At 44.3% G+C, this 25,841-nt stretch overlaps 2 protein-coding genes across 8 annotated transcripts in view; one reads left to right on the forward strand and one right to left on the reverse strand.

Annotated features, from left to right (window-relative positions):
* The window catches only part of LOC109284452 (uncharacterized), a 75,492-nt gene that overhangs the window by 19,003 nt on the left and 30,648 nt on the right, over window positions 1–25,841 (forward strand). For both annotated transcript variants that reach the window (XR_009461590.1, XM_059726040.1), the window contains exon 5: window positions 21,017–21,107. The gene's annotated coding sequence lies outside the window, so the exon portion shown is untranslated. The remainder of the gene's footprint in view (window positions 1–21,016; window positions 21,108–25,841) is intronic.
* SLC38A4 (solute carrier family 38 member 4) overlaps window positions 17,120–25,841 on the reverse strand; it is a 67,994-nt gene continuing 59,272 nt past the window's right edge. For all 6 annotated transcript variants that reach the window (XM_019492851.2, XM_014601018.3, XM_059726039.1 and 3 more), the window contains 3 exons: window positions 23,403–23,547; window positions 22,087–22,184; window positions 17,120–19,722 (listed from right to left, as the gene is read on the reverse strand). In XM_019492851.2, coding sequence (XP_019348396.1) covers window positions 19,621–19,722; window positions 22,087–22,184; window positions 23,403–23,547 — 345 coding nt within the window. In that variant the 3' untranslated portion in view covers window positions 17,120–19,620. The remainder of the gene's footprint in view (window positions 19,723–22,086; window positions 22,185–23,402; window positions 23,548–25,841) is intronic.

A 25,841-nucleotide genomic window follows, 5' to 3' on the forward strand; every position in this document is an offset into this window, starting at 1 on the left:
ATGACCAGGTTACGAAACGCCTGGACACAGGAGGAGGGGTGGATGTCGTATACTTAGACTTCAGGAAGGCCTTCGATACGGTATCCCACCCCATACTGGTGAACAAGTTAAGAGGCTGTGATGTGGATGACTGCATAGTCCGGTGGGTGGCGAATTGGCTAGAGGGTCGCACCCAAAGAGTCGTGGTAGATGGGTCGGCCTCGACCTGGAAGGGTGTGGGCAGTGGGGTCCCGCAGGGCTCGGTCCTTGGACTGATACTCTTTAATGTCTTCATCAGCGACTTGGACGAGGGAGTCAAATGTACTCTGTCCAAGTTTGCAGATGACACAAAGCTATGGGGAGAAGTGGACACGCCGGAGGGCAGGGAACAGCTGCAAGCAGACCTGGATAGGTTGGACAAGTGGGCAGAAAACAACAGGATGCAGTTCAACAAGGAGAAATGCAAAGTGCTGCACCTAGGGAGGAAAAATGTCCAGCACACCTACAGCCTAGGGAATGACCTGCTTGGTGGCACAGAGGTGAAAAGGGATCTTGGAGTCCTAGTGGACTCCAAGATGAACATGAGCTGGCAGTGTGACAAAGCCATCAGAAAAGCCAATGGCACTTTATCGTGCATCAGCAGATGCATGACGAATAGGTCCAAGGAGGTGATACTTCCCCTCTATCGGGCGCTGGTCAGACCGCAGTTGGAGTACTGCGTGCAATTCTGGGCGCCACACTTCAAGAAGGATGCGGATAACCTGGAGAGGGTCCAGAGAAGGGCAACTCGTATGGTCAAGGGCCTGCAGACCAAGCCCTACGAGGAGAGACTAGAGAAACTGGACCTTTTCAGCCTCCGCAAGAGAAGGTTGAGAGGCGACCTTGTGGCTGCCTATAAGTTCATCACGGGGGCACAGAAGGGAATTGGTGAGGTTTTATTCACCAAGGCGCCCCCGGGGGTTACAAGAAACAATGGCCACAAGCTAGCAGAGAGCAGATTTAGACTGGACATTAGGAAGAACTTCTTCACAGTTCGAGTGGCCAAGGTCTGGAACGGGCTCCCAAGGGAGGTGGTGCTCTCCCCTACCCTGGGGGTCTTCAAGAGGAGGTTAGATGAGTATCTAGCTGGGGTCATCTAGACCCAGCACTCTTTCCTGCTTATGCAGGGGGTCGGACTCGATGATCTATTGAGGTCCCTTCCGACCCTAACATCTATGAATCTATGAACCCTCTGAAGAACATGTTTGTTTTACTATGTGGACTTTAAAAATAGTTTCTTGATAATCTGTTCTCTGGTACACCTGTCTAACCTCTCTAACTTTAAGGATGAAATCCATGGGTATAGGTGATGGCTGCCATGGGTGGGTCCAAGGAGTGGTGGTCTGGTGCACTTGCACCCGACTTTGATTCCTGGTCAACCCAAAATTTAAAACCAGCTGCCTGGTGGTAGCAGCAGCATTCTAGGTAGGTAGTGCTGAGGGATTCAATTGCCCAGGGATCTTCAGGAGCTCAGAGCTATTCCCCACTGGGGCAGCTCATCCCCAGCTTTTCTCGTTCCAGTCTTCCTTCTTCAGCTCCCCTGTCACATCTCTCTGCATGCCGGGCACGCTGCTCCTTTTATACACTTCAGGGGCTCTACCCCTGAAGTTTCTCCAGACTTGGTGGGCTGCAGTCTTGAACCAGATCTGGACTGCTCCTTGTCCCCTCTCTTCTGGGAAAGGGCGTGGCCTTGCTTACATTGGCTTGCTTCTGATTGGTGGATGGGCTCCACCAATTGGAATTGCAGAATCTCAAGCCCAGGACTCATCCAGAGCTCAAAAGGTAAGTCTGCTACACTAAACCTGAAAAATATAGTCCTAGGTCCCTATCAGTAAAGCTTCTAGTGTATTTTTAACTGGCCAAAAATATGTGTTGTTTTATATGTGATTCCTCACCTCAACATCTGCACCCCCTTTTCAAAATTGTAGATGGGCCCATACCTACTGCATGTGATTCCTGGTAAGTGGATGAAATTTCACATTATAGAACCGTGACAGGCTAGCTGGCAGTGACCTAGCCCAGGGGTTTTGAAAGGGTAAAAGATGATTGGAGGACTTGGGATTCCCTTTCCTCACCAATCTGGTAATGATTTGGCTCAGGGGTCTTGAAGGGGTAAAAGACGATTGGAGGATTTGGGATTCCCTTTCCTCACCAATCAGGCCCAGAGATTCACCCCTCATGTCCCCTGATTGACCCCTTGGGTCACCTGGAGGGGGATAAAAGGGGCAGCATGGCTGACTCAAGAAGAGACGAGCGAGGGACTATGAGGAAGGAGCTTTGAAGACCTGGCAAGAGCTGAGCCAGCGGGGCGGAAGCAGTTGCCCCAGAAGAGCCTGAAGGAGTAGGACCTGCAGGCAGCAGTGGGACCCTCAGTAGCACAGTGTGTGGCCGTCAAGAGAGGGCTGGGCTCCAAGATCCCCTACGAGAGGCTGTGGCCAGCAGGAGGATCTGAGCAGCGACTTGAGGGGTTCCCAGCTTGGCTTCCAGCTCCTCCAATCAGAGGCCAGGCAGCTTGATGTGAGGCCAGGGCTCCAGGAAGGTCAAGATCCCTAGCAGCTTGGAGCAGTACCAGTAGTGGTGGCTGTGTGGCAGTGTTCTTGCCTACCATGTGGGTGATCTGAGTAAGTCCCAGCTTTGGTGACTTGGGGTGAGTGAGCTAGCAAGGAGAAATTTCTCTTGCAGTAGACAGGAGCCATTGTGTTTTCCCCCCTTTCTCCCCCTCCAGTGACCCAGGCCTTATATTTCTTTGTCCACTGACATTTTGTATTTTGTGCCTTTTTATATTTCCCCAACCAGTATTGTTTGCTCTGTTGTTTGTGTTTTATATTTTGTTAACCCTGTCTTTTGCCAATGATTGTAAGTGTCTAACCTTTGTTGAATCCTGCCCCTTGGGGCACTGTGGTGTCTACTATACCCCCTGATTATGCCTGTTCTGTTCCCTCATTAAAAGGTATATGGTTAAGTCCCCAGTGCTGGTCTGGCTCTGCTCTGTAGGGGGAGGAGAATCCCTACACCTCCCGCAGCACTTGTGCACCTGCTCTGATCCCTTCAATTGGAGAGGAGGTACCTTTTGGAGTACAGCCCGGGTTACAGAACAGTATTTCATTTCGCCTGTTTTCTTTGTGGTTGGAATTCCATCTCTCTGAGTTTAGATTATAGATGAGTGTTTGCTACATCTGAATTGTGTGCTTATATGAGGCTCACTAATAGCATTTTATACAACTAGGTGAGTAAAAGCTGAACCCCAAACTACTAGCTCAAATTCACCTCACTTCACCATATTTAGGATAAAATAATTAGTATACAGTGATCATATTTAGGGTGTTTGAAATATTTTCTGTTTTGCTGGCATATCTTATCTCAGTATTATAGTTATTTTGAAGTACTGATATTTTTTTTGCCCCAGAAAATATCCAGGGAACCATGTTATACCAAGAGTTTTTAACACAAGAATGAGAGCCTTGCTCACGAAGGCCCTGTAGCACATGCTTAAGGTTAAGCAGAATTAGTGTCTAGATGATTTCATCCCATTAAAGGGAAATGGTTTTAATATATGGGGCATCATGAACGTGGAACAATGGAAAATATTTAATTGAAATATCCTTTAACATGTTTCTCCTGATAAGACTCCCAGTTGTCATTCCGTGTGTTTGACATTGTGCATTTGCTTTTTCTGGGAATATGTTTGTGTCAGATTTGCACTGGCGCTGTGCCACATCAAGTTATCAGTCCTCAGCAGAGATGGGCTAGCTCTTTGAGGCAAGCAATGTATTCCATAAATTTAGCCCTGTTTTTTGTCTATGAATTGTCCATGAACAGATTGATTTTTATTAATGTTTTTGTTTGTTGACTGAAGTTTTGGGCAGATTCATTTCACATGGTAGAGTGCTCACAAACTGTTTCCTGTGATTTGCTTCAGGTGTTGCCTGTTAGTAATTCACTCAGCATACTGTGTAATTGTCCATCTACCTCATGTAGTATTACTTCTGCCTTGCTTGGGGGAACAAACATTTTATAAACGGTATTAATATTTTTCTTATGGCTTGATAATAGAATCATATCAAAATAGGGCAGGGAGAGATCTAGTTTAACCCCTTGCTCAAAGCAGGCCCCACTCTACCCTTGCCCTGCCCTGCCCTGCCCCCTATCCTGCCATACTATCTGGCCTGTAGGGCACCCCATGGGTCCAGAAATTTGGCAGCAAGGGAGTGGAGCCATTACTCCCTTGCCACCAACTTTTCAGAGCTATGGGGAGCACCTGAATTGTGTGCAGTTCAGGGCTTCACATTTTAAAAAGAATATGGAGAAGTTAAAAGAGTATGGAGACAGGGTCAAGAGGCAGGCAACAAAGATGAGCATGGGCTTGGAAGGCGAGTCACATGAGGAGAGGCTGAAGGAGCTAGGCATGTTCAGCTAATGGAAAAGGCACTTAAGATGGGACATGATACCTGTCTTCAAATACTTGAAGGTTGCCATTAAGAAGAGGGAAACCACCTTTTCTCTCTTGCTGCAGAGATGAGGACACAGACCAATGGCTTGAAGTTGCAGCAATGTAAATTTAGATTGAATATCCAGAAAAACTTCTTTACTGTGAAAATAGTGAGGCAGTGGAATAGACTGCCTAGGGAAGTTGTAGACTCTCCACATCACTGGAGGTGTTCAAGAAGAGGTTGGACAGCCACTGTTGGAGATGATATAGACATAGCTATGCCTGTTTTCTACCATGAGTATTTCCCATGCTTCTGGGCTTTGCTGGTTGCTCCTGCCCCCAACTCCCTGCCTTTTTTCCTGCTATGCGTCAGCATGTTTTGAAGCATCTGTAGAGGAATTGGGTGCTGGTTACAGCTAAGGCTGGGGACTTCAAGTGGGGTGTGCTAATTCTTCTGCTAGGAGCAAAGCCAGTGTTTCTTGACTAGAAGGCCTTATCCCTTCACTCAGGATCAGACCAATCACCATATTTGGGGTCAGGAAGGAATTTTATCCCACAGTCAGATTGCTGTGGACTGTGGGGATTTTTGCCTTCCTCTGTTTTAGGAGCATATACTGACAACATTTTATAGAAGCAGGAAGCTATGATTCCCCTGCTTTACCTGTGGCAGGTTAGGGTGTTAGGTCTATGTTGTGTCAGGGTTGAGAATAGTCTTATATAGAGTTTAGATTAGAGTTATATGGGATGGTTTGGGTAGGAATAATCCTGCATCAGGCAGCAGGGATGGACTAGATGACTTCTGGAAGTCCCTTCCAGCCCTACTTTTCTATGATTCCTTGACTCTTCTCCTCCTCCTCCTCCTTGAAAAGAAAGATCCTTTATTTGCCATTTTCCAATCGGACTTCACCTGGCCTCCATTTGTTCTCAGAGATAAAAGCCAATGGCTTGCAGTTATCTCAGCCAATTCCTCAAGGCCTCTAGGATGAAGTTTTGCTGGTCCTGTAGACTAAAAAATATCCAGCTTCTTTAAGTAATTTCTAACCCATTCTTTTTCTGTTCTTGGCTGATTATTAATCCCTATATATACTGCCAGTTGCACTCAACATTTGGTAGCTGATTTTATTTGTGAAGACTGAAGTAAAACAGGCATTAAATATGTCAGCCTTTTTACATTATTTGTTATCAGATTGCCCTCCTTGTTCTGGAAGGCACTTGCACTTCCCTTCATCTTCCTCTTAACATTTAACACACTTGTAGAATGCTTTTATTGCCTTTTAACTCCCATGCTGGTTGCATCTCAGTTTGTGCCTTGGTGTTCCTAATTTTCTCCCTGAAGGACCGTGTACTAGTTCTATTCTCCTCCCTAGTAGTATGACCATTTTTCCACTTTTTGTAACATTCTGTTTCTGAATTTCAACTCATGAAAACATTTGATGTTCAGCCAGGCAGGTCTCCAGCTGAACTTCCTGTCCTTTGCATTCATATTACCTGTTCTTGTCCCCTAAATATAATCTCTTTAAGGCACAACCAGCTCTTCAAGGTTCTTTTTCTCCTTAGATTTTCCTCCCCTGGGATCCTGCCCATCAGTTCTCTGAATTTGTTAGTGCCCTTTTCTGAAATCCAGTGTGTTTATTGTGCTGCTGCTGAGGAAAAATTGTGCCTTTTTAAACCAAATCTTGAAGCTGGCCTAAACAACCACTTTTCCTCAGATTTCTCCCCGAAAGGTAAGGTGGATCTTGGCCTTGTCCATATCTGTCACTGGTTTAATTAAAAATCACTAAGAGGAAGTCCTGTGGTACATGAATGAAACAGTTCTTTAATAAACACAAAACAGTCACTACTTTGTTACTTTATATATATATATATATATATATATATATATATGAGGACACCAGTAATAATCAACGCTAAGTATAAATTCTATAAATTTTATAACCAGAACAAAGGGACAGCAATCACGAGAGATATTTATTGGATCATCGCTGTCATCGGCTCTGTCTGCCTCTTCAGGTCCAGTGCCAGGGCTTACCTTACCCTATTACCGGTCACTGGTCTTCTACAAGGGTATATGACAGAAAGATAGCCCATGAAAGTATCCCTTCCCAAGGTATGGGGGAATACTCACCAACTACTCAGTGAGGCTGCTACCAAAGCCTTTGTGCACCCAATGGGAAAAATGTCAGGGAGCCAACCTCTGACTGAGTATAGCAATGTGCTGAGGCGTGGTCTCCGACTGCTCCAGGGATCCTTGCTCCTCTCAGAGGACCCAGATTCTGCAGAAGATCTCACACAAACCCACTCACACAAACTATCACTCTCTCTCTATCTCCTTAATCACTGTCTCTCTATCAATCAGTGCTTACAGGCCCTCGGGCATTCCTATACAATCTCTCTCACAAGTGTACCCTCACCAACACACAGAACACCAGCCACACACACACACCAAGCCCCGCTCATGTGCCCAGTTTCAGTCAATCAAAGCCCTTTATAGGGGTAGTGCACCCGGCACACCAGGGCTCTGCACACGGCATGTGGGTGTGTGCACAGCACTCTATTCATCATATCTATGGGTGTCGTACGGAAAATTACCAAACTGAGGACCAGCATGACATCATTTGCCCTACTTACAGTTTCACCTGTGAATGACCTTACCAACTTGGACTGTCCTGGTCCCATAACCTAGCATAAGCCAGCCACAAGCATCATAATTGCTTTCAACACTGCTCTCCTTCCTTCTCCTCCCCGCCCTTAGGATCATGAACTCTGTCATTTCATGGTCACTGTCACCCAAGCTGCCTTCCTCCATCAGATCCTCAGCTTCATAAGCAGCAAATCATGAAGAGCTTCTCCACCAAAAAACAATCCCTGACACTCTTTAAAATCTTGCTGGATTGCATGTGCACTCCCAATATAAATCATGGTAATTAAAGTTCTTCATACCCCATCCTCCCTGGGCACCAGGTACCTTTGAATATACTCCAAGATACTTTGGTGGTTGCTTGGAAAAAACCTTGTCCACCACCTCCTACTGGTTTGATGGTCTACAGAAGACTCATCATGATATGGCCCTTGCTATTCTCCCCTCTGATGTTGACCCAGAAACTTTCTATCAGGTCTGTATTCCACTTTGAACCTCACTTCAGTACATGTGTATTACAAGTGTGTGTAGAAAATATTCACCCATGCTAATCAGTTGGTATAAATGTACGAGTAGAATGCTTGTTCAAGGAGGACATGCAGAGAAAAAAAGATATATAAAAAGACACATACACACACACACACATATATATTTTATATATATATATATATACACACATATATATACACACATATATATTTTATATATATATTTTTCTCTGCTTGTCGTCCTTGAACAAATTATATCCATCCATGGGAGCATTCTATTCCTGTACATTTATACCAAGGAAACTTCCCTTTGCACCTCCCCTCCAATGTTGACCCAGAAACTTTCTGTCACGTCTGTCTTCTACTTTGACCCTCACTTCAGTACAAGTGTATTACAAGTGTGTGTATGTATATGTGTCTATGTATATGTGTATTCCTACTCCACAGAAGTAAAATATTCACCCATGCTAATCAGTTGGTATAAATGTACATGAGTAAAATGCTTTCCTTTTAAGGAGGACTGGATCTCTCAGGGCCTCCTGGGAGTTTGTCTTCTCTGTGCTGGGGTACAACATGAAAAGTTTAACTGTTTCATCACTGGCCCAGTGTTCCTCTGGAGCCAGGTTTTCATGGCAGGCTCGTCCAGAGGAGTGAGTGTAGCAGGGCTAGGAGTAGAACCCCTGCTACAATGATGAACAGCCCGCAGATAAAAAATAATGGTAAACTCCCCAAATACCACCACAGAACTTGAAAACTCTACCTCTCTAACTTCTCTTTTGCCTTCCCCACTGCAGAGGGAGTGGGTGGTAGTTAGCTATACTCTTCCACATGGTTGAGTTGGTGGATAGTGTTTCTTTAAGTGGCTTCATTTTGGAGATCCTTATTGTATTTGTAGCAAGACATTTGTACATTGATGATTAAACATCATGGATCTCCAATTAGAATGCTAGATAATATCAATGGGCTCTGTGAGGACATGGCAACAGAACTGGAGAAAATGACCAAGCAATTTTCATTTCCATTACATAAGTGAAAACATAGCATGTAGAACTGAACAGGAAAATAACCAAATATCTTGATTCCCGTGTGTTTGTTTCCAAACTTCAGGCACCTGGCTAAATGTAAAACTAGCCCCACAACTGGATTAACAAAATCATATTTTTAAAAACTTCCTCCCTGTTTCACAATTCTACTCTTCCTCATGAAGCTGGATTGTAAGAAAGTAATTCAAAACTTTGGGGGTTAGAAGCTCAGTTAAACCCAGCAATTACTGGTCTCCACTCACAGAAAGAGGAAGGCATTTCTTCCAGATGAAAATTGCAATTAAGTGTAGTGTAACTCACAGTAATACAGAAAGCCTTGTGGTAAAAAAAGAGAGGGAAAATATTCAAGAATGTAGGAGCAGGAGTTGGGAATTTACAGATATGCTAGAAATGGGTTGTGCTTTCAAGCTCTACTTGTGGGATTGGTGCTGGCATGCTGTAATAAAGGAGGGGGACAGGAAACACATTAAGTTATAGAATGACATTCTGCAGTCATTATGATCATTTTGTTGGAGTGATATAGCACCTTTGTAGCATTCTTGTGGGGTGAGATATATTTGCCCAACATTTTAGGGATTGACTTGTAGGACAGTGAATGCCACATTAAAGGAGGTCTTCTTTATGCTGAGCTAATTAACCAGGCTGTAATGAAACCTGGAACCAGGGAAGATGTCATTAGAAATTTGAAACTTGGGTCAGTTCTTCCAAATTGTTCACTGGAAGACAAGCTTTATAATGAACCAAAGCACAGGTTATAGTGAACCTCTGCTGATTGAAAAGAGCCAATTATTTAGTAAAATAATTGCATCTCCTTCAATCTTGAAGTAAACCAGAAATTACAGTTTGAATATATAGGAAACATTACCCTAAAGATTGCTTATAAAAAAATGAGAAGACAAATGTGGACCCACCTTACTATCAGGCCTAGCTGGACTGCAGCCCCTGAGCCATACACTGTGTTACATGCCTCTTGTCCATCATTGTTCAGAGGGGAGACAGACTTCAGGTTCCATACACCTTTTTTCATTATGCGGCACCAAATAAATTAGATTTGCAGAGCTTTTAGTGCCATGGACCTGTAACAATGTGAGATCACATCCTAGCACTTCTCAGTACAGAGGGTGCATTCTACAAGCATATACTTTCTGATTCTCATCAGTGGTATTTCTCAAGTCAATGTGGACCTCTTTTGATGACCTATGGGTCAGTTAACATTACTTGTTTTCTCTTCCTCCTCAGAGATTAGAAATTGTCTCAGATCAACACCTGAACCCCAAAACTTACATCTTACCTTTGCATTTACTGTTAAATCTCTTTCTGTGCACGTGCCAGAAGTATAGAACATAGTATGCTGAACTTTGATTTACCTTATACAGTAGTTGTAACCCCATGAATATACTCCGTCCATTTCTTTCTGAATTTCCATTTCAAAATATGCCATTGATAATACAAATTCCAAGCTATTCTTTAAGGGTATTGATAAGCATGTGGACAAGGTGGATCCAATTGACAAAATATATTTGGATCTTCATAAAGCTTTAGACAAGGTCCCTCACCGAAGGCTCTTAAAGTGAGTTGCCATGAGATTAGAAGGAAGGTTCTTTTATGGACTGACAATTGGATAAAAGATAAGAAACAAAAAGATTGGGTTAAATGGTCACTTTCCAGGATGGAGGAAGGTCAATCATGGGGCCCATAGGGATCTGTGCTGGGACTGATTTTGCTTTCATCAATGAGCCGGAAAAGGGATATCTTCAGGTTTGCAAATTATACTAAATTATCTGGGTAGTCATATCCCAAACTGATGAAGAGCAGTAAAAAGATCTCATCAAGATGAGTGAGTAGGTAAAAATGTAGCTGATGAACTTCAATATTGACAGTGCACCTTGGGAAAAATAACCTCAATTACATGTATACAATGCAGGGTTCTCAATAGCTGTTACAACTCAGGAAAGAGACCTTGGAGTCATTGTGATTCTCTAAAAGCTTCAGCTCAATGTGCAGTGGCAGACAAAAAACCCAATGGGCATCATTTTGGGGATCATTAAGAAGGGAATTGAAAACAAAACAGAAAACATCATCATGCTGCTATACAGATCTATGGTGCACCCATAATTTGAAGACTGTTTGCAGTTCTGGTCTCTACATCTCAGTAAGGATGTAGGTGAATTAGACAAAGTTCAGAGAAGGGCTGCTTAGATAATCAGGGTTATAGAACAGCTGACACAAAGAGAGACTAAAAGGGCTGGGGCTCTTTAGTTTGGAAAAGATAAGGCCAATGGGGGATATAGAAGAATGGAGAATGTGAACAAAATGTATAGGGAACTGCTATTCACCAAATTGCAGAATACCAGAACTCTTCCATATGATGATTATCCCCCATTGATGAGTACTTTTAACCTGTCATAGAGCTGGTTTTTACTCTATTTCATGTATGCTTTATTGATACTACATGGTATTAATTCTTTAATTGCAATGTTGTGTGGTACCAACTTAAATGCCATACGAGAGAATAAATATATTTCATCCACATAGTTTCTTTTATCAAGCAAGCTTGTGATTTTTTCAAAGAATGAAATAAATTTTCATAAAACCTTGTTGACTGTTATTCATTACATTATTTCTTAAATTCTTTATTGAGCCCTATGTCAGCTTTTCTATTTCTTGTGGGGATCAATGTCATAACTTTCTTGACATCAACTTATAGAGACACAATGATCCTCTAAGCAAATTAATAATATTCTCTGTGGAAGATAGATAGGAAGGAAAGGAATGAAGCAAACAACAGTAGAGACCATGGTGTAAAATAAAAACAATATGACAATAGTATGTGGTATTTAAATATCATTTGATATTTTCATAGATTTCATAGACATTAGGGCTGGAAGGGACCTCGGAAGATCATCGAGTCCAGCCCCCCGCCCAAAGGGCAGGACGTCAGCTGGGGTCATAGGATCCCAGCAAGATAAGCATCCAGTTTCATCTTGAAGGTGTTCAATGAAGGCGCTTGAACAACCTCCGGCGGCAGGCTGTTCCAGACCTTGGGGGCTCAGACAGTAAAGAAATTCTTCCTTATGTCCAGCCTGAAACGATCTTGTAGTAGTTTGTGACCATTCGTCCTCGTCATCCCTTGGGGCGCTCTGGTGAACAAACGTTCCCCCAGATACTGGTGGTCACCCCTGATAAACTTGTAGGTGGCCATCAGATCACCCCTGAGCCTGCGCTTTTCCAGGCTCAAGAGCCCCAGGGCTCTCAGCCTGTCATCGTAGGGTCTGCTTCCCTGACCTCTGATCATGTGCGTGGCTCTTCTCTGGACTCTCTCAAGCTTCTCCACATCCTTTTTGAATTGTGGAGCCAAAAACTGGACGCAGTACTCCAGCTGCGGCCTCACTGAGGCCGAGTACAAGGGGAGAATGACGTCCTGGGATTTGCTTGAGAAGCATCTATGGATGCAAGCCAGCGTTTTGGTCGCTTTACTAGCCGCAGCATCGCATTGCAGGCTCATGTTCATCTTGTGGTCAATGATGACCCCCAAGTCTCTTTCTTCCATAGTGCTAACCAACATAGCACTGCCGAGCCTATAAGGATGCTGCGGGTTTTTTTCCCCAAGGTGGAGAACCTTGCATTTATCGGCGTTGAACACCATCAGATTTTCATCCGCCCACTTGCTGAGCCTGTCCAGGTCAGCCTGGATCATCCGCCTGTCTTCTGGTGTGGATGCTTTGCCCCAAAGTTTGGTGTCATCGGCGAACTTGGCCAGTCCGCTTCTGACTCCAGTGTCCACATCATTAATGAAGATGTTGAACAGTATGGGTCCAAGGACAGAGCCCTGGGGGACCCCACTGGTCACAGGACACCATGATGAGTGACTTCCATCAATTACTACCCTCTGGGTCCGGCCCCGGAGCCAATTTTCCAGCCAGTGGATCGTGGGGGACCCAAGGCGACAATTGGCCAGTTTCTCCAAGAGACGATCATGGGACACCAGATCGAAGGCTTTTTTGAAGTCAAGATATATGACATCAATCTCATCTCCCTTGTCCAGGTGATAGGTCACCTGGTCGTAGAAGGAAATGAGATTGGTCAAGCAAGACCTACCCGCAACAAACCCGTGCTGGCTATCCCTTAAGATGTTGGCGTCGGCCAGTCCATTAAGGATGGCCTCCTTAATAAACTTTTCTAAGATCTTCCCCGGGATAGAAGTCAGGGTGATGGGCCTATAGTTAGCCGGATCCACTTTCCTCCCTCTCTTGAAGATAGGCACCATGTTGGCCTTCTTCAAGTCTTCGGGCACTACACCAGAGCGCCAAGAGTTTTCAAAGATCCGCGCTAGAGGCTGGGCTATGATGCTCGCCAGCTTCTTGAGTACCCTGGGGTGAAGATTGTCAGGGCCGGCTGACTTGAAGGTATCCAGCTTCTCAAGATGTTCCTTCACAAAGTCAGCATTAATGGAGGGCAGGGGATCACCCTCACCCGGACTTCCCGGCCCTGTAGCAGGCACAGGCGTCCCATGGGGCTGATGAAAGACCGACGCAAAGTACCTATTTAATAGGTTTGCTTTTTCCTGGGCGTCAGTTGTCAGTTGCCCCATCTGGTTCAGCAGGGGTCCAACGTTGCCCCTGCTTTTCCTTCGGCTCCCCACATATCTGAAAAAGGACTTTTTATTGTCCTTGATGCTCAAAGCTAGCTGGAGTTCAGTTGCAGCCTTGGCTTTCCTGGTCTGCTCCCTACAGGACCGGACCAGTGCAGAATAATCCTCCTTGGAGGTGACTCCCATCCTCCATCCTTTGTAGGCCTTTCTTTTTAGCCTCAGGAGGTCTGCTAGGTCCCTGGAGAGCCAGGGGGGCTGCTGTGCCCTCTTGCTGCCTTTCCTCCAAGATGGAATAGACTTAGTTTGTGCATTGAGGATCGCTCCCTTGAGGAGCAACCACTCTTCTTGAACTCCCCTCTCCCTGTGGTCACAGTCCCTTAGGGCCTCACTGACAAGCCTCCTGAGCTTGTCAAAGTCGGCTTTCCTGAAGTCAAGGACTTGCGTGTTGCTGACTGACTTGCCAGCTTTTCGGCGGATGGTGAAGGTGATCAGCTCGTGGTCGCTGTCACCCAGCTTCCCATCGATCACTAGGTCGCCGACTAGGTCCTCCCCAGTAGCCAGCACCAGGTCGAGCAGCGCTTTGCCTCTCGTTGGCCCATAGACTTCTTGAGTCAGGTAGAGGTCATCCACGCACGAGAGGAAGCTCTGCAACCGCTCAGATTTTGCTGAGCGATCCTCCCACGAGATGTCTGGGTAATTGAAGTCACCCATGACAACCATGGTCCTGGAGCAAGCTGCCTCAGCCAGTTCCTGGGCAAACTCCTGGTCTAGCTCAGGACTTTGGGTGGGAGGTCTGTAATAGACTCCCACCTTTGTGTCCCCTCTGCCGTGTTCCCCACGGATTTTAACCCAGAGGGTCTCCAGTCGTCCACCCTGGTCGCCAATATCGGCTTGCAGGGATGCATAGCTTTCCTTAACATAGAGAGCTACACCCCCGCCCCTTTTCTCTACACGATCCCTCCTGTACAGGGTATAGCCATCTATCCCCGTGGTCCAGTCATGGGTGGAGTCCCACCAGGTCTCCATGATCCCTATGACATTGTAATTGTTTGCACTGAGCAGGAGGATGAGCTCCTCCTGCTTATTCCCCAAGCTCCTGGCATTTGTGTACAGGCAGGCAAGTGCCCCCTGGGGGGCTCCTTCCTTGCCCACAGATTTTACCAGGGCTGGGGCTGGGGTGGGCTCCCTTGAGTGCCATGATCCCCTGGCTTTGCAAGGATTGTTCAGCGGGCCAGCAGTGGCGGTAGTCCCCCCGTCCCCCAGCGGGCTTAGTTTAAAGCCCGGTGGAGCAGGTCAGCCAGTCTGGCTGAGAAGAGCCTCCTCCCTAGGGGAGAGAGGTGGAGACCATCTCTTCCCAGCATCTCGCTGCCTCTCTCGCCAAAGAGCGGGCTGTGGTCATGAAAGCCAAAGCCTTCCTGACGACACCAGCGCCGCAGTCTTTGGTTGACCACATAGATCCTCCTGTCCCTTCTCAGCCCATAGCCTGAGACTGGGAGGATCGACGAGAACACCACCTGTGCCTCCAGACCCTTAAGCCCTGCTCCCAAATCCCTGTAGCGCCTCATGACCTGGCTGGGAGTGCTCCGAGCTGTGTCATTGGTGCCCACATGAATAAAGAGCATGGGATAGTGGTCTGTGGGTTTGAGGAGCTTGGGGATCCTCTCCGCAATGTCCCGGATGCGGGCCCCTGGGAAGCAGCAGACTTGCCGGGCTAAGGGGTCAGGGTGGCAGATTGGCCCCTCCGCCCCCTCAGGAGGGAGTCTCCCACAACAAACACCTTACGTTTTGTCTTGGGGAGAGCAGGGGTGGGAGTTGCAGTTAGGCCCATGTTGCCTGTGGGGGCCGGCAACTCAGCAGGCTCTGCTGGGGCAGCAAGAGGTGCATACCTGTTGCTCAGTTCTGGCGGGGGAGGGGCCTTGGTGCGGCGGGCCTTAGGGCCCTTGACCACCTTGGTCCATGCCCCTGGCTGGACACAGCAGGAGGTCCCAGAGTCCTCCTCTGGCCTGGAGGGAGACTGTGATCTACCCTCTGCCTCCCAGGGGAGAAGGGCCTGGCAGTAGGAGTCTATCTCCTGCTCGCAGTCCCTGATGGCATGCAGTCTGTGGACTGTGGCCTGGAGCTCCTCCAGCTGGCATGCCAGAGACCCCAAAAGGGAGCAGGCCCCACAAGGGGAGGTCGCCATGCTCCCAGGCCCCAGAGCCTGAAAAAGGGACAGGCAGCCCCCGCAGCCGAGAGCCAGGGGCTCCGTCTGCATGGAGCCCGGAACCAGGGGCTCCGTCTGGGTGGCCGTTTCTGAGGTGCCGGGGGGGGGCCGCGGAGCCCGAGGGGACCCTCGGGGTGCGGCGCGTGCCCATCCGTGTCATGCCTCAGGTAGGCTGGCTACGGCTGGGACTGTCTACCCTGGGGGGTGCGCAGGCAGGGTCTGGCGCCCTCCCGCACGCCCTCCCACGCGAACTCCACGCTAACTCACGCGCCGGCAGAGAAGCGCGCCTGTTTGTGCAGCCTGTTCGCGCGGCTCCGGTCGCGTGGCTCCCTGGGGGGCTGGGCGAAGTAGGGGCCTGGGCGGGGCTTGACCCGGCCCGGCTCCACTCAGCTGCCGCCTCCCACACACACACTAAGGGGATTAGCCCCTTCTCTCCACGGGCCCCGCTTACCCCGGCTGCGCTGGGGGTCAGAGGGGGGCTCCGCGGCTGCTGGAAGGTTTCTGGGGGGCTTCGGGGGAGCGGGGGCGCAGCGAGCTTTCACCCACGCGTCTCTCGCCGCTCCCGCGTCTAACTGGGCTTTTTCCCAGTCGGCGGGCCCTTTTAAACTGCGCGCATGCGCAGTGGGCCTGCCGTCGAGGAAGCTGCTCTTAAGGCAAATAAGGGGGCCCTGCCCGGGATTTGGGGGACCCTGCCTTACTGGAGGGGGGCTGGTGAGTACCCCCCCTTCTCTCTCTCTCTCCCTGGGGGGCTGGGCCAAGTAGGGGCCTGGGCGGGGCTTGACCCGGCCCGGCTCCACTCAGCTGCCGCCTCCCACACACACACTAAGGGGGTTAGCCCCTTCTCTCCACGGGCCCTGCTTACCCCGGCTGCGCTGGGGGTCAGCGGGGGGCTCCGCAGCTGCTGGAGGGTTTCTGGGGGGCTTTGGGGGAGCGGGGGTTAATAGTTAAAAAATATGAATTTTTATGTATCCTTCAAGTGGTCCACAAGGAGAAACTATGAGGGTAGCAGTAGACAGGTTAGTCACAAACACTATTTGGTTAACTAAGTGGGGAAGAGAAATAACTTACTACCCTTGTACATACTTCCCAAAGGCCAGTAATGTTACAAATATTTTATGCATGCTATTAGAAAAAAGTGCCCAAAGATCAGATTATGTGTTATACCCAAGTTTTTCAAATGTGACTGGTGATTTGGGGTGCCCAACATGAGAAACATGAAGAGTGTGAATTTCAGAAAGCACTGAAATTCCAACCTCCACACCCCCCCAAAAAAAACAACATAAAAAATACCAACAACCAGCAAACCAAAACAAAACCCCTGGCAATTCTGGGAGTCTCAATGGGGCTCCCCAAAATGGAAGCAGCCAAAATCACTAACCTCCTTTGCAAAATCTTGGCCTAAAAATTCAATATGTAATAAAGTAACAGTATTACTCTCATCCACTGTCTCTCATCCACTGATCTCAAGGCACTTACCAAAGATTGCTATTATTATGTATTACATATAGGGAAACTGAGGAATAAAGATCTCATATGACTAGCATATGGAAGAATCTCATGGATCTCACATGGAAGAATTAGGAATGGAAACCAGTTTCCTGGCTGTTACTGCACTGCTCTAAGTACTGAGTGTGCTGCCTCTATCTGTGCTCCTTGCCATGTGTTTATAAAAAACTAGAACATATTCCGTAAAAAAGAAGTGAACAGTCTTTAGAAAAGTTCATTTATTATGCATCAGTATACATTCTGGCAATAAAACACTTTCCAAGGACTAGAACTGTATTACAGAGTGAACAAGAAAATTAAACTGCAACTGCCTCCAGTGGTGCTAGACAAATTAGTATATAATACTATGCCTATCCCACTGTATGTGTGGCAGCTGACACTCCATGTAGCTGAGAGAAACATTTCTGTGACTTCAGTGTCTGACAATTTCAGTGTTTCTTATCACAAATATGGCAGGTTCAAGTTAACCTATCATTTACCTATGTTTATGCGAGACCAAACAGTCATGCACTGAAAAAAGCACTACTGTTTGTGTCGTGTCTTGAGCACAGTTATATTTCAGGTGGGTTAGATTGAATTCCACTCAGATACTTCAGTTCCTAGATTAATCTGCCTTCCAAGAACATAGTTGGAATCAAGTCTGCAGTTCTTCCACATTTGAATGGTAGCAATGGAAGGGAGGGGAGGTATATGTGTGTATAAGGATTACAGAATCAGGCCTTTGATTAAGTTGATTGACATGTTCTGTATGAGTGCAGCTCATTTCTTTTTGTTAGGCTCACTGAAGATCCTAAACAAAATATCATTGCAACTTTTTCTTAATACTCAGCACACATGTGGAATGTGCCTAGGATACCACATTTACAGTACTTACATGGATAGGAAGTATCACACTGAAAGATGTAGCTCAGTTTGGACCACTTCTTTGTAATAATTTACTCTTAAAAATCATACAGATTCAAAATCAATTTTACAGTAAACTCACTAGCTAGTCAAACATACCACAGCTATTATTCATAGCAGCTGAGTTATCACTAGATTTTCAAATTTAATTCCTCAACTAAATTATACCCTGACTTTTCAGTCCCTTTGAAATCAATGAAAAGGATGCAGACATTTTGTTGTAAAATTAGGGTACCCCTCTCTGGCGAGGATGCAGAGTATATGTACAGGATGTAAACTAAAGCAAACTAATTCTGAAGTCCTAGAGACCAATGGTTTCTAGGATAGTGAGGAGTAATTAAGCATTAGTGCACTAGAATGACAAACTTGCTGTTATTTTACTTTTGCATTGAATTACATAGGTTAATTGTATGTTGATTCAGTTGGAGTTGTACATGTGCAGGTTAAAATATATTCATATTAGAAACTACATATATTAGTAATATAAAATGAAAATACAGAAGTAGCTTACATTAACAATTTTGTGGAGAAAAGCATGTAAAGACCTGTTTCCTTGCAGTTTTTTATAACATTACATGGCAGTAAACATCTGAGTGTCTTGTTACACAGGTAATGGCTTGGACTTTCAAAGATATATTTCAAGCACTGGTACATAAAAAATTAACTTTTTACAAATCCATCTACCCAATATATTTTCTTCAAAATAGTATAAAGCTTATCGCTATGAAAACAGAGATCTACACATATAAAAAAATCGAAAATAATGTGCCATACTTTAAAATTCTGGTAACTAGAGAAAAAGATTATATACATAAATATCTATCTATCTATCTATCTATCTAGATAGATAGATATATATAGTAAATCACAGTTTCCTGCACTGAACATTTATCAAATACATATGTATCAAACAATATTGGGTAGTGTGCTCTCATACGCTTTGTGGTCTCCATAAATCCCTATGAGTGATAATGGAAGACAAGTTTACATGGAGGATACTTGTTCAGTGACATCAGCTCTCACACCTGTACAAGAATTAACAAAGCCCCCACACCACAAACCTGCTACTTCCAGCACAGACATCTTTAATAACAAACCAATAATTATGCAGTTCTTCTATTTAAATACAGGCCCCTTGTAGTGTAAGTGATCAACAGAGATTGAGCCACGGCCTATCAGCACAGGTGTCTTCTCACATGGATCTGACTCTGAGATGTAGGCCAAAGCTGGCCTGTTCTCTTGCTTTATGAATGAGGTTTTAATAGCTGTATGAATGGTGACTATCTGGTAACAATACGTTGAATACTCAGCTTTGTTTAATGGCTGGTCATCTTTTTTTCAGAGAACATCGTGACCTTGCTCTCAAAGCATGGCCAAATGTAAGCCATGTCTGTGTACTTCAGTTGTAACAAGGCACTAGCTAATTTATTTTGGCCAGGACTTTGGTTCCCAGTATTCTAGCCACTGTGGTTATTGTATAATAATAATACAAAAAAAATCTGTCTGAGAACTATATACACAGTTACTCTTATTTTGCTTTTGAAAACAAAGTATCCACAACACACATTACTGTAACCTGGCTAGACACGTTAAGCACAGGTTTTTAATGCATAAATAACTCCCCCTTGTAAAAAGGACGATTTAGTATTCCACTGTGTTCTAGTGACATTCCTAGTAACAGTCTTTGGAATATTACAGTTGTTAGCTAGAAATAGCATTCCTATTAGGTGTCAGAAAGTGACTTTTGGAGTACAATATGCAAATATTTCCAGGCTAAAAAGTACTCTGACGTCTCCACAGGTTAATGATGTTTGGAACTCAGAGAGTTGTAAATCCAGTCCATGATGATTAGAGTCATACTTCCAATCATAAAAATTACTCCAACTATGAGGAAAATCAGGGCCTGCAATTGGAAAGAAATATCCCACATTAATGTGATGACGAGCGAATGTATTGTCGATCACTGAATAAAGCTAGTCCCTCATTATACAGTGCATGTAATATGGGCCTGAACCTGGGAATCTTTATTTGCATGAGTGATCCTGGGTAGCTCTCCCTGAATGAGCACAGTGGCAGCATGAGCTCTGTTCACTCCCTAAATGCCTCTAAGAGCATTTTGTAAACGTGCCTTTGCCAAACTGGGACCCTAAAAAATCCCTTTCTCATACTGACTGTCCTGACTGGCTTCATGAATATGAATGATAATGTGATGTGATGTGTGTTTTTTAGTTTTATTTTACCTTTAAAAACTGGCCGTGTGTGCCTTCTAGGATTAAGTGCTGAAAAGCAGCTAGCATACAGGTCAGTCCATCCCTTTTCAAAGCTGTATTTATGCACATGCTTAAATGTGGTTAGGTGCTTATGGTGAGGTGGTTGACTTCAACAGATTCTAATTACATGCTTTAGCCCTGAAATGACTCCTTAATTAACACATCTGAACAATTTTAGGACATTCCGGCTCCTTCTGTAAAAAAATTATGTTGTTTTCTATCTTTCAACGCATCTTGATGCAGGTTGCTAGGTTCTGAAAGTTACAGACCTAGAGAGAAATGCTATGGAATATTCAAAGTTTTGCTTTAATAACAATAATCTATAAATATGTGATTTTTAGAAGTAATACAGTAATGGCCAATTGATCCCTTTTATTCCCTCCATAAATATGAATGGAACCATTTGCATTTTAGTTAAACATTGTGAACAAAGATATGTATTTAGTTATATATTATCATAATCTCTTTTGATTCATTTCAATTTTCACTTTTCTTAATAGTATTTGTCAAAGGAACTGATAGATATCAGTGCTCATGACAGTAGGACACTGAGATCACTGGCTACAGCCCAGGATAATGTGGAAAAATACTGGGCAGTCCCAGCAGAGCACGGTTGTTTCCAACCCTACGGTGCCGTAGCAACAAGCTTGGCAACGTAGCTCATTGCTGCGGCGACATAACAGTGGTGTTACAGTTAATGCCCACTGACACTATGTTGTCATAGCGACGAGCTACAATGCCATAGCTCATCGCTACGGCAACATAGCGTCTCATGTAGACCCGCCCACTGCGTACCAATGATAGGTCTCCATTTAAGTCTTCTGTAGGTTTGCTAATCTGCCTCATTCACAAGCTCATTTATCTCAATTAATATGCACTGAACTGTCTTTGTTAACTTGTGCCTAAAATCTACACTCTAATTTACAGCTGACTTTCTATTGTGAAGAGCAAACTCCTTGTTCTGAAGTGTATGGTAGTGGTGCATTACATCCAAGTGTTAAACAGAGATTATGCTATGGTAAGTAAATGCCTTTCACTTGCATTTTAAAGTTAGCTTTGATCTAAGTAAACACTGTCATTTAGCTCATCACCACTTATGCCTGTCTGTTTCTGATGTTATCGTTTCTCAAATCCATGTTTACAAAAATAATGAAATTCTATTATGCCCCAGACAAACTGATACAACTGTAATATACATAGCATTAGTACAAACTACCTCCTTATGCCTATATTGATCACTTTTAGTGTACAGGGGCAGGACAGACCACCCACATACACCCATTACAATCCAGTCATGATTGTCTGTTTAACTACTGGCAGATTTTCTGCAAATGCTGTAATGACAAATCTTATATTCTTCTGATTGTATAATGGTCACCTGGACCCAAAATAAGATAATGCTTATGTTTATAATTGCCAATTCCACTCAAGTCCAATGTTCATATAGCCAAATACTGCTAATTCAAGAACTATGTTGAGGGTAATTTCACTGTAAAGTGGCTAAAATCTGTGCGAAAATTATGGTAACAAGCCTCACTTAGAAGTAGTATATGAGCCATTTGTTTATAACAATCCAAAGGTGAAATTATGGCCCCACTGATATCAGTAGTTTTGCTACTGAGTTTAGTAGGGCTATTATTTCTCCCTAAACATCTCTGAAAAGAAATTAATGCTCTGAACATAACTAGTATGAAACTTTTATTGCTTTCTTTTCTGACAGATCTTTGACCTCTCTTTTGGTCACCTCTGCCCTTTGATTAAAAGCTAATATTAGAATTCATATACATGCATATATACATATTGACAAAATATGGCAACATCTTACAGCCCTATCATGTGTAATTATCTTCTAGGAAGGCATTTGTAAAACTCACAAAAGTAATATGTGCAAGACTAAGCTCATAATGAGAGCACCCAAAACAACCATTACCACCCAAAAACACCATGCCAAAGAAAATTCAATGGCATTGTCTTCTATTTCCTCCCACATGACTCACCCCAATCTTTTGTGGTGACCTCATAGGTTCTTTTTTGACAAGTCGTAAATAGAAAGCAGCAGGAAGAATGAAAATCAACATTGTGGCAGCAGATGCACCTGAAGGAACCATAATTTATCAGTGAACAGTATGTAAATGAGCACAACATTATACAGAACAGAAATGATAACTGGAGGGTTTAGTTACAGGGTATTACCAAGGCTGGGCAAATATCTTTGTTAGTACATCTTTTTTTCAGCTACTTCTAAAAATCATAAAAAATGTCAAGCAGACCAGGGCAGTAAGTGCAACCTTTCTTAAAGAGTATCTGCATTCCCTTGACTCCTCAGCCTACACTGAGCACAGAGATGCTGCTCATTGGGTGCATCTACACATGCCCTTTACTGTGGAGGTGACTAATTAGGTCCGGACTAAAGCATCACAGTGTACATGTGTGCTGGTATTAGGGCACAGGAAACTAACTAACTCTGTTGTTGGAGACAGTACAATCCTATGGCAGACTAATAAACTGCACTGAAACGCATGTGTAGACAGTGACCAGGCAGAGGCCAGACTCCTGGCTTCTGTCTAGCCACATGGCTCCGCGTGTTTGGTACCCTTGTGCCCTAGCCATTCCCTGTGCTACTCGATGCCACCACCTGGACCCCGGGGCTGACCCTCCTGAACCTGCTGCCAGGTCAGGTCAGCTCCACCCCGGTTCAAAATATCGCTGTGCCGGGGACACATTTAGATGCTGTGCCCAGGAGCAGCTGACTCCAGCTTGAAGTGCTCCAGAGTTCATCGCACCACATTAGCAGCATGTGTAGATGCATCCAATGGCTACATTTTAGAACTGACTGAAAAAATGGGAAGGAGAATTGTGAATTTTAAACACAATCCTCCTGCTTCCCCACCCCCACCGCACTGTTTTTAAAATTCAGTCATGTTCATGTTGACCAGCTCTACAGGTGGCTGAAAAATGAGAAGAAAAAGAAGAGCAAAAATTCAAGAATAAGATTTTGTCTGTTTTTAAACAGAAAGGGAAGTGGTTTTTTGGGTTTTTTTTGCTTGTGAAATCTGAAAAAGATTGACGAGGTCAGTTGGTACTCAGTGCCCAATTTTGGCTGATGAACAAACAGTTTGGTGTTCTTTAGCTTTGTCTGTAAGTCATTTTCAGCTTTTACTCCCCTTTGCTGTTTCTGCTGCAAAATCAGGAATAAAAGCATTGAGGTTTCCCCAGTGTATAGAAAGCCAGAATTCCTCATAGGAAAAGAGTTTAGACATTTCTGCATTGGTAGAGATTAAAGTAATATGCTGAAAATACTTATGAAACCTACCGATGAATCCAAAGATGTCTTTAATGGTTGGCACAAAAATGACAAGTAGGTTGTTAAAAGCGAGAATTACAGCCGCAATCAGGAAATGCCTTATCCAGCTGAATGGCCTTTTGGGAAATAACAACGTAGAGATTGACGAACGGATCTGTTACAGGAAATTAAGAGGAAAAACAAAAGAAAATGCTTAATTTTGCTTCTGTTTTTTCCTGAAGATCTGTTCCAGTTCCTCTTGCAATGAAACATTTTGAGTCAAGAAATCTATTTTCATTTCCTTCCCTGAACACAATTCCTCTTCCCAACCTGCTGTCATGTTGAGAGCTGGGTTCACAGTTTAGTGCAGAAACTCAAATATTTATCATGTTGAGGAAAGAAAAGCAAATAGGATGTAAAAATCAGGGTGATAAAATCTGTGCAACTAAGATGAAGGTATCAGTAACCCCCACCCATCTGAAAAGTCTCCACCACAAAAAATAATTGGCAGACGAAAAATATATGCATGAAATGCTAGTGATTTGGACCTGACCCCCATCGCTCGCAGACTAACGAGTGTGAGTGCTTTGTCACTGGCTTTGACAAGAATAGGCTTAATCTACTTTATTTACATGTTAAGAATATGAGAACAAATCTGGCAATCATCCCCATTTATAACTGAATTCACAGCTATGCACAGAGGGGTCTCTTTGCCTAGCCAAGTTCATCACAGATTTGAACACCGTTTCTTTACTGTTGTAGTAGCAGATATAATCAGTAGGTAAAAGGTCAGTGACAACCCCATTTGGTAACAGCAGATCGTGTTACATAGGCAAAAAGAGATTCTAAGGTTGGAAGCAAAACAAGAAATATTCTTACACTTTAAAAATAGATCTGCAAAATCTTTCCTGCTTGGCAATTCACTAAGTGCATGGATTTTTGTCCAACTTGGGGCTTTTATATTAAGAAATAATAGGTTTTTCAAATTTACTTGAGTTGCTGGTAGGAAAAGAGAGGTGGATTAAAAATAAAATGGAATTAAACAGCACAGAGACATCTCCACAAGCCTTAAAAGATCTTAAAGGAACAATGCTTATTTACTGCAGCTGATATGAGAGCGCCAGGTAGCTCCTTTCTTGCCCCTCAATGAGTGCGTCCAGACAAGCCTGGCTGTGCAAGCATGTCTGCAGCACCACATACCGCACAGGTGTCCTCCGTGTTGCAAGGGCACACTGCCCGAGGATGTGCTGCTCCATTTTTTATTTTCTGTGGGTTTTTATTTGACCCTTGGATATCCCACAGAAAAAAACCATGGGTAAAGAAATGAGCAGCGCATGCTTGGGGAGCGCGCAGTGCTAAAAAGCGGAGCAAGGTCACCTACAGCTGCACTGTGGCTGCTGGCTGGGCTCCACCTGGCAGAAGTGCTGTGGCTGCAGCCCTGGGAGTTCCCCAGAACCCCAGGTAAGGCTGCTGGGGCCAATGTGGTGCTGGCCCCAGTCTCTCCCACCCCACCAGGGGTAACTTGTTGCGCGCCAAAGCGCACATGGAATGGACACGTAGCTGCGGCGCAAGGTGCACAGCTGTTACTTGTCCCCGGGGAACCAAGTGTCCACGCTTGCCTGGATGCATCCAGCTTGTTCAAGATTCTAGTGTAGTATCCTTGTCATGATGCTCCACTTGAAAATGGGCTCATTTGTTTATATTTAAATGACAATTAACACCATACAGTGCTAGAGTTTAAAAAAAAGCTGTAATATGCAATGCATATTTTTTAAAGATTACTTTATAAATAATTCCAGCAATAAGAGTAATGAATGTAATAGTTCTTAAAAAGAAAAGTACAGACAGAAACTTTTTGGCATACATTTGGCACTTAATTCTATGTTGTTTATACAAAAGAATGATTTCCTCAGCAATGTGGAGTTGGTTAGGTTGGTGGGTCATAGAAAGCCATGCTGTACACTAGGGGTAGGCTAACAGACAGTTCCTCTGACATTATCTAAATGGAGCCATTATTGCTGTGATGGTTTTTTTTGCTAAAACTTACGACACTTTGTTGTGTCTTTTTTGCTAAAACACACTGCCCTGTTAGAGTCATAGATTGTAAGGCTGGAAGGGACCTTAGAAGATCATCGGGTTCAGTCCCCTGCACTTTATTTGATATTTAAGACTAAATACATATAAAATAAAAAATATAAAATGCAAAACCTGACAAGTGTGGGTTTTTATGTAATAATTTTATTAATACTATTAATAAATCCTTTTTTCATATTTTTAGCTGCAAAGTGATTGGCCAGTTAAGGCTAATTGAACATGGGAACAACAATGATTTTATAAGTGAGCAGTAGGGATTAATCCAAGGTAGCTCAATAGGTTATTTTGTGTGCATTGTATAGGAGTTATACACTAACAATGTTCCTCAGGACGTCAGTTTTATATTTTTGCGAGTTACCTTGCGTCACTAGTTTT

The sequence above is a fragment of the Alligator mississippiensis genome, chromosome 4 (assembly GCF_030867095.1).
Source record: "Alligator mississippiensis isolate rAllMis1 chromosome 4, rAllMis1, whole genome shotgun sequence".
NCBI classification, from domain to species: domain Eukaryota; kingdom Metazoa; phylum Chordata; order Crocodylia; family Alligatoridae; genus Alligator; species Alligator mississippiensis.